Below are 10,006 nucleotides of genomic sequence, written 5' to 3' on the forward strand. Positions count from 1 at the left end.
AGCACGTTACATGTAACTTTGTGTTTGCTGGGAAGGATGCTTTGCTGTCCTCCAGTGCTGTTCATTGTGACATGTATTGAATTGGCTTAGGCAGCTAACGATAGGCGAAATGTCCGGTCTCGTGGCGATCGCCAAGTAATTAAGAGCTCCGACGAGTTCTTGGTAGGGCTTGGTCTCCATGGGTCGTCCTGTCCCATCGGTACCCCGTTCGAGTTTTACGCCTGGTTCCGCGAGTGAGTCCCAGATGCGCACAGTAATAAACGGACACAGCAGGCTGAGTGAAACGGACACAATAACAAACGGACACAGACCAAATGCGCACACTGCACATGCGTACGAACCAAATGCACACACGGAAAGTCGCAAACCTATGTGATGCAGTGAATGCATTGCACGCACATACACACACACACACACACACACGGGGGGGGGGGTGCAAGGGGGGCCTTCGGCCTCCCTTCCCGCACCCACCCCGTCCAAGTCGCTAACCTATGTGGACTTTACTCTGCTTGCAATGTACATGGATTGCATTTGGTTCGTGCGCATGTGCAGTGTGCGCATTTGGTCTGTGTCCGTTTGTTACTGTGTCCGTTTATTGCTGTGTCCGTTTTGCACTGTGTCCGTTTGTTACTGTGTCCGTTTGTTACTGTGTCCGTTTATTACTGTGTCCGTTTGGTCTGCGTCCGTTTGTTACTGTGTCCGTTTCATTCAGCCTACTGTGTCCATTTATTACTGTGCGCATCTGGGACGCTCCCAGTTTCGCGGGAGTCTCGACTGGATTACAGTCTTCCATTCGAAATCGTGAGAGAAGCTTTCTACTATAACCAGATTGGGAAATAGTGATCCGGTTTTCTCCTCTGGTTACTTTAATGCCCAAACAGTAGCGCGCGGCTCCCAAATCCCTCAACTTGAATTCCTCTAACAGACCTTTACGAAAAATATTAAGATCTGTTTGGTTACGATAGAATACTAAAATGTCGTCACATAGATCAGGACTATTAATGGATCTCTCCCTCGTTTTGAGTGGTAGACGCATGGGTCTGCATGGGTAGGGGTGAGACCCCACCAAAAGAAGTATTCCGTCAATTCTCTTGTGCCACTGACGACCGGCCTGCTTCAAACTATAGAGAGCCCTCTGCAAGCGACAGACCTTCTCGCCTTCTTGAATTTGATTCAGCATCTTCTTGGTCTGGTCCCTTACGTTGCATTCGTTGTCTCCCTCGATGATCCTGTGTAAGCACTTTGTAAGAACGTCAGATACTTCCATGTATACTTCTTCTTCGATGGTGCCGTGCAGGTAAGCGGTATCTTTACATATATTTATTTTATTAGAATACAGACATTTAAGTATAAATTAATTGAAAAGGATTACTGACTTAATAAAATAATAGTTTTGTACTTTATGACCGTATTTAGAACGCGTTTCTACTTATAGTACTTAATATTGCAGTAGTATTACAGTAATATTACGTCCTATGTGGGTAAAAAAGTTGCATGTTTTCTTATTATTTTATTTTTTTTACGTCTAATACACATAATAAGTAATGAGAAAACATATATTTAATTTTTTTCTATGAGTCTATTTTGTCATTGAGTTTAATTATATGTAGATGATTTGGCATATAATGTATTAATAAATTATCAGTAAAATGTAATTTTCTTTACGAAAAGAATTTATAAATTTTCCATTATCATTGACACGTATTGCGTTAAAAAAGGTTTCGTAAATAAGAAAAGGTTAAACATTTATAAAATGACATGCAGAATTGTTAAATAACTTTAAACATGTTAAAATATTCAATAATATGCCATTATTCTTTTCCGTTTTTACATAATTCTTTACATATATTTACATATATTTACAAATTTATTAGAATACAAAAATTTAAGTGTAAATTAATTTTTAAAAATTATTGACTTAATAAAATAATGGCTTTGTACTTTATAATCCGTATTCAGAGCGTTTACATTTAATAAACAAAAAAAAGATAAAATAATGGAAAAGTGCATTGACATATTGAAAGCGCATTTTAAATATGGGCCTATATATATATTCTACAATGATGAACGCAAACGCAAAACGCATGCCTCAACGTGAGAAATTTCCAATCACAAAGGCTACGCAGATCACAAGGCACACGCAAAAATTAGTCAAATCCAACTTTTTACGTTTTGTCGACATAGCGTCTTCTGCGACAGCCAATCAAAACAAAGAGTAAACCCGATTGTCAATAATATATATATATATATATACACAGGGTGAGTTCTAATGGCTGTCCCAACTTTTTACCATGAGAGATGGAATTACCGACTGCAATCTTAGTACACACATGTACAACATATGCATGTGCAAATGCCGTACATGTGTGTACTAAGATGTAGTTGGTAATTCCATCTCTCATGGTAAAAAGTTGGGACAGCCATTAAAACTCACCCTGTATATATAATATTTATATAATACTATATACATATATCACCAATTAATTTCTATTTGTCAGGTAGCAATAAACAGAAGAGAAATGAAAAAAGTACGTATTTTATTTATTTTTAGTTGTGTTCATTCTTTAGTTGTGGTTTAATTATTAATTATCTTTTTTTTTAGTTTTGAAAATTCACAGAATATGTTGTAAGCACTATAGAATTTTAATATCGACAACGTACACTGCCTCTATAAAGTTCAGAAATAATATTTATAAAAAATAAGTTCATATTTCGATGACCCACAAAATCCATGATTTAATGAGAATCAATTGCAATAAGTGTATGAATTCCAAATTTCAGGTAGGTTGTTCAATATAAATAATTTATTAAATACTTATAATTAAAAAATAATCCGATTTTGTTAGCAATTTTTATAATTGTACCATTTGAGCATTTTTTAAATAACTAATTTAAATTATTAAACTATATTATATAACAAAGAAAACTTTTTTAACATTAAAAGTGGTTTATCTCAGGCTCTCCAACGTGATAGAGAAGGTCAAATCTAACGCACCATTTAAAAAATTTATACTTTGACATAAAAATAATTATTATAAATTATTAGCAATATGGTAGTTATTTAAGAAAAAAATTTAAATTTAAATTATGTTGAAGAGACCGGAATGGATCAACATTATGCAAAAAATATTTTGCAAAAAATATTTTGCAAAAAATATTTTGTAGGTACATCTTTTTACTTAAATAAAATAATTTTTGATAACATTAACTATATATAACATATTGCTATAACTATTAAAAATTTACAGATTTAAATGTCAGCGCTAAATCACCAATAAAAATTATTCTTGGCACACATTGTTTTCTAGAAAATACAATTACTATCAAACTACTGTGTATTATTTTATTTTATTTATTTTACAGAGTACAGAATTAATTATCAGGAAATTATTTACCAAAATTAGCATTTTGTACGTAAGAATTAAATTAAAAAATTAATGCAATAATTATTAATATTAATAAAATAACACAGTTTTTTTATTATTAAACGCATAAAAATTTATACAAATTTTATTTTATATTAAAAGGTACAAAAAAAATTTTGCGTATACGTAAAGTTATGTTAGTATTTGACTGATTTTCTTTAACATCTACAGACATCTTTACTGTAACAGACCTAAACTTGAAAAAATTGAACATCTTTAAACGCTTTCCACTTGAAAAGTATTAGCTCAAACATTTTGGTAAATTTATAATGTTTGTTTTTAATTTAATTGTCTAAATAATTTCAAGAATCAAGTAGTGCTATAGATTTGAAACGTTTTACACAATTTTGTATTATAAAAATTTGTATGTATGTATATATATATTATGTTTAAATAAATATTATTTATAACATACACATTTACCCACACCCCACTATATCTACAATTTTAATTATTAATTTATGTAAAATTTTTCTTATTTTATTCAAAGGTAAAATTGAAAAGCATATGCGTATCACGTTATTAGTTATACTCTAGTATAATAAATAATGAGAAAATCCATGTTTGCTTCTTTTCAGTTTTTCACGTAATTAAATTTGATAATTATATAGATGATTTGATACAAAATAATTTGATACACAATAAATTATTTTTAAAATGTGATTTTTATCACAAAGAGTATATAAAATAAGAATACCTAAATTACACAAATAAGAACATATAAGAATTTTCCGTAAGAATATGTTAATTTTTTAATAACATTGACACATTAAAAATTTTTTAATTAAGAAAATGCTGAATATTAATAAAATGACATGCAGAATGTTTAATTAAAACAAAATGTAAATTTAATGTAGACTAAGCGCAAAACGCACATCATAGGTCACAAACGTAGATACGTCAAACAAAAGTGTTAGTATAATTATTGACGCTTCTAATAGGTTATTGTATCCGTGACCTGCGATCTGCATTTGCGGATATTGTAAAATAGGCTTTACATATTTTTACATATTGTTACTACCTATATATTGTTTTTCGAAAACTTACGTTCTATTCGTTTAAGAACTGAACTCGCAAGCGCTAATTATAATTCCCTGTAAAAGGAACTTTAATGTGGAAACAGGACAATAATCAACTCATAATTCGTCACTCTCAAAAATACATCCTCTCAGCTTAATAGCTCCAGATTTAGAACAACACGTCAGAACACGACGATGTTTCTTCTCTTCTCGATTTTCTTCTTTAGCATGTCCGCTCAACATACGAGAACGTTACTTTGTGCGGCGCAACAATATTTTAGTTTATATGAGTCAAAAATACCAAACTAATATAAAAATTATATTCCGCACCAGAATTCGCTACAGAACGAAGTAAACAATTTTAACTTTACGTTTAAAATATTTATAAAGTTTAAAATATAATAAATATTTATTAAAAAGACTGTTTATTTAATGAAATAACGATGCTATAAATAATATATGTGTATATTGTATATATAATACATTCCGGGAAAAAATCTTTATCTTAAGGATCAAATTATAGTTAATATCATATCAGAGTAGATCTATTTTAATCAATCAATTTGTAAAATTAGATCTGTTCTGATTTGATCTATAATTTTATCTATAATTTGATCTATAATTTTTGATCTTGACGATATAATTTGATCTTTTATAAAGACTTTTTCTTGGGATATCCAGAGTCATAAAATGATGGATTTCTATATCAAGAAAAATAAATAGAAAAATGATAAAAATTGAATTTATTTTTTGTCTGTGCTTTAATATTCATTGCCAGTATTAAAGTATTAATGCATACGTTACACGAACTATTTATTTTTAATATTGGGAAGAAATATCGGAACGCTGCCTTAAAGAGTAATACCACAATAGATTTTTGAAAAAATCAACTTTTTGCTTAAACGATGTCTTATGGTTTTAAGAATAAGATAGAATAAGTTTTACAGTCTCAAAAAATTCTTAAAACCCTGTTTTGTTTAAAAAAATTCTAACGTTTGACGTCAATTAAACCCCACAAAAATTACCTTTTTAAAAAGAGTAAAAAAAGCGCCAAGTATACGGGCGCAAAAAACCCTTTCAAAAATATATTTTCATACAAAAGTAATGATATGAAGAAAATGCGCCAACTATGAAAATGGATGTTCATACAAATTAAAACATCTACTTTTACAAATACTTATTTGTATATTACAAATAAATATTTTACTACAAAAACTTGGCGCCGCTAAACCGAATAATTTACTAACTCTCTTTCTTTTTATTTTGTGCGTGCATCTAAATGTGCGCGCGCGCGCGCGCGCGCGCGTGTGTGTGTGTGTGTGTGTTTAGTATATAACTTTGTTTATAAAAAAGCAATTTTTAATATTTCAATCTCTTATGCGTGCGTGCGTACACGCACCGGCAGAAATGGTGTCCCGCGGCGTTCAGCGCGCGGCGATCACCCACACACGCGAAGCGCCGTACGTGTTACTGGGCGCGCGGAGGAGCCGAGGAGATGGGAGAGGAGCGAAAAAAGTGGGGATCGCGCCGGTGTTGCATCCTTCACCAACGTCGCACGTTGAAGAAGGATAGAGCTAAGATGAGTGAGAAGACGTGATACCGACTCGATGGTGTCCCAATATCCGTTTCACTCGCACTCGATACTAATATCGTCTCTCGCTCGCCAATACCGATGCGTCGTGCTTTCCTTTTTCTTTGAGAGACGGCTATCCGAGTGCACGAAGCGTCGACATTTATTCTATTAGCATGTCATTCATTACTTTATATTATGTAAAGTGATAAAATTTAATTTAAAAAAACACAAATTTTTATTGAAATATTAATTATGTTATACATAGAAAGAAAAAAATTAACGTTTATCCCAATTAATTATTGATTCACTTATGATTGCGTAATAATGCTTCTTTTTCATCCCGTAACAAATTTTTGTGTGAAATTATAACCATCGTTACGGATAATTTTCAGACTCACTATAAGAGTTTCTTATCCATTTACAAATTTAGAGTATAAGATTAATTTCATGTATTGTAAGTAAGCTTGCAAAATTGTGTAAATAATAATTTTAAAAGATAATAAAAATTTTATTTTAACATTTAGATTTAATTAATGTTGATAGTTTGTAAAAGTTAATTGTAGTTTGTAAGATAGATTGTAAGTTAATTTTTTGTTCATCTAACATTTAACATAATTAAATTTTATATGCTATTTACTCGATTCAGTTAAAAAATACATAAACTTACCAAATCCCAATTATATCTGTTCAAAAACTGACAATTTTATCAAACTAATTCCAGAATACATAACAGAAATAATGCGATCAGGGGCGGTTTACACACTAGGCTTGCTAGGCCTAGGCCTAGGGCGCCGCGGCCGGAGGGGGCGCCGGCGAGATGCGCAAGTGCGCGCCCGCCTCCTCCCACTATTTTTACCGATCTTGTGCGCGCTGTGACACGTCTTGTCATCCGAACTTACGTTGCTTCTCGTACGCTACTGCACATACAACTATCTCCCGCGATATTCAACTTTTTAGTCACTTATTATTTTGTACACTGTGTTACTTTTGTACATGCAATTGTTAATACACTCTATTAATAAAATATAAATATAAATGAGTGTTAACAAGCTGAGTGGCGCCCAGCGCCGAAAATTAACAAAACAAAAACAAGAAAAGGAATTACTTATTGCTAAGAAAATACCACGAATTGAAAATTTTTTCGTACATCACGAAACAACAACGCAAGCATCGAGTTCTGTTGCAATTGAACATTCAGACGAGGTAAATATCGACCCAATAATTAAATATATCTCCTGTATTACCGCACTTCTGCAATTCCTATTTCCTCATTCTCCTGATTTCAGCAATTATCGCATTCCCATGTACAATGTATTATCGAAAATAAAGAAGAGGAGAAACAAGCTGACGAAGTCACGAATACAGCAGCTTCTGTAGCAAATCGTGACAATGAGATCGTAGTCATGAACTCTACCGATTCTGTCTCGGATTATAAAGATTTTTCTGATCCTGGTCTTTGGCCAATACGGAATTCAGAAATGATCGATTTCATTTTGCGAAATCCGTCGAAGCAACAAGATCCGAGAACGATTACTTTCGCGACTTCGAAACGTATGTACGGATCAAAATCAAAATATTGTACAGCGCAAATGTTTTTTCAAAAAACACCAAATGGTAAAATGCATCGACGAGAATGGATGTCATATTCCTTCTCAAAAGGTTTCATATTTTGCATACCTTGCAAACTATTTTCGACATCAGTAAACGCATTTACAGAAGGTTTTAACGACTGGAAGAATGATGCGCGAATAGCGGAACACGAAAAAAGTTTTGATCAGGAAAATACACGAAAGTTTGTGATGCGAGAAAACGTCTTGGGAAAGATTGACAGCAAGTTACATATCCAATACATGCAAGAATGTAATTACTGGCGACAAGTGCTGACTCGCATTATAATCGCGATAAAGTTTCTTGCATCTCGTGGCTTGGCCTTTCGAGGAACAGACGAGAAATTTGGATCGGTCAGTAATGGCAATTATATGGGCATTCTTGAACTGATGGCTCGAAATGATCCGTTTCTCCAAAATCACATCGATCGACTCGGAAATCCAGGAAAAGGAAACGTATCTTATTTTTCCAAAGATATTTGCGAAGAATTTATTGCGATGATTTACGATGATCTTCTTAATAACTTAATCTCGGAAGTGAAGGCGTCTCAATATTATGCAATAAGCGTAGATTCGACACCTGATATTTCACATTCAGATCAGTTAACATTTATTATCCGGTACGTATGCGAGAAAGGAGAACCCATTGAACGTTTCATGCAGTTTATACCTATTGAAAGTCACAGCGCGACAAATATAGAGCAAGCGATCATGCAAATATTGTTGGATAAAGGTATTGATATTATGGATTGTCGTGGACAATCTTATGATAACGCGAGCAATATGTCGGGCTGTTACGGTGGAGTACAAGCCAAAATCATTGAACGTAATCCTTTGGCAATTTACGTCCCGTGCGCGGCGCATTCACTAAATTTAGTGGGCCAAGCAGCTGCTGAGTGTTGTTTGGAGGCAACAAAATTTTTTATGTTCCTGCAACATATATATACATTTCTAAGTGCATCTACATCCAGGTGGGCAAAAGTAAAATCAAAAGTCGAAAATCAGCCCGAAATGCTACTTCCAAAAAGTCTGTCTAACACACGATGGTCAGCTAGAGCAGAAGCGTGTCGAGCACTTGTGAAGTCGTGGGAAAGTTTGCGAGATGCGCTTGACGATATAGTAGAAGATGCTTCCGAAAAGCCATCCACAAAAGCCGAAGCCGAGGGATTGTCGCAAAATTTTGGATCGCTCGAGACTGCTATAATGGTCGTTATGTGGAGCGACATTTTGGAGCGTTTTGAAAAAACAAATAAAAGTCTGCAACGCGTAAATATCGATTTGACAACAGTCGTACAGCTGTATGATGCACTCCAAGCTTATATTGTCTGTTTGCGTGATCGTTTCGATCATTACGAAACAAGAGCGAAAGAGATATCCCAATGCAACGAATACGCGCGTGAAAATCGGCGACGCAGAAGAAGGACTGTTCAATTCGACGAGGTTAACGACAATGATGCGATATTAGATGGAAAACAAAATATGCGTATAAATACGTTTCTCGTCATACTCGATCGATTAGCAGGCGAATTAGAAAAGAGAAGTATGGCATACAAAAGAGTTAATGCTCGCTTTGGCTTTCTCAGTCGTTTGCCGTTACTCACGGATGCAGAAATAATCACTAAGTGTGAAGAGTTACAGGCGACATACTCCACCGATCTCGGCAAAGATTTTGGAGAAGAATGTTTGCACTTTCGGAATTTTATCCGGGAAATGGAATTGACGGAAGATGATATCAATGCTCGAAAATTTTTAATGATTATTCGTGAGAAGAGTATTGTCGCGACGTTTCCAAACATGGATATCGTTCTTAGAATGTATCTTACTCTTTTTTCGAGTAACGCTACCGGGGAACGTTCATTTTCCACATTAAAAAGGATAAAAAATTATCTACGAAATACGATGGGTCAGAGCCGTCTCTCTAGTCTCGCCTTTTTATCTGCGAATGCAGAACTCATTGACATGGCAGAGACTAATACAATTATCGACAAATTTGCAAGTTTAAAAGCAAGAAAGCGACCAATTTAGACCTGTGCAATAAATTGTTAATATATAATACACACGCACACACACATATATAATATTATGTTTAATATATAGTATGTATATATATATAGGTAGTATACACATTTAGTATGTATATATGTGTGGTTTTATTATATTACTTTTTATATGTATATTAAATTTTCTATTTAATATACAAAGTATGAAATTTGTCTTATATTTTTTTAATCATTATATAGAGGGGGGGGGGGGCGCTAATTTCATCAGGCCTAGGGCGATAATTTTTGTAAACCGCCCCTGAATGCGATATGTTTATCAATTCAATTAAATAAATTTAGACAATATTTTAAATATTTGATTTTGTTGCCTGTTCCTTTTCCT

The 10,006-nt window shown here is 33.5% G+C and overlaps 1 protein-coding gene across 1 annotated transcript; it reads left to right on the plus strand.

The window, feature by feature from the left end:
• The first annotated feature begins 7,052 nt into the window (after nucleotides 1-7,052).
• LOC118646128 (zinc finger MYM-type protein 1-like) lies at nucleotides 7,053-9,649 on the plus strand. Its single transcript, XM_036288432.1, has 2 exons — nucleotides 7,053-7,220; nucleotides 7,304-9,649. Exons 1-2 carry the CDS (start codon nucleotides 7,053-7,055, stop codon nucleotides 9,647-9,649), a joined length of 2,514 nt encoding a protein of 837 aa, XP_036144325.1.
• The last annotated feature ends 357 nt before the right edge of the window (nucleotides 9,650-10,006 follow it).

Source organism: Monomorium pharaonis, chromosome 6 (genome assembly GCF_013373865.1).
Source record: "Monomorium pharaonis isolate MP-MQ-018 chromosome 6, ASM1337386v2, whole genome shotgun sequence".
Taxonomy (NCBI): domain Eukaryota; kingdom Metazoa; phylum Arthropoda; class Insecta; order Hymenoptera; family Formicidae; genus Monomorium; species Monomorium pharaonis.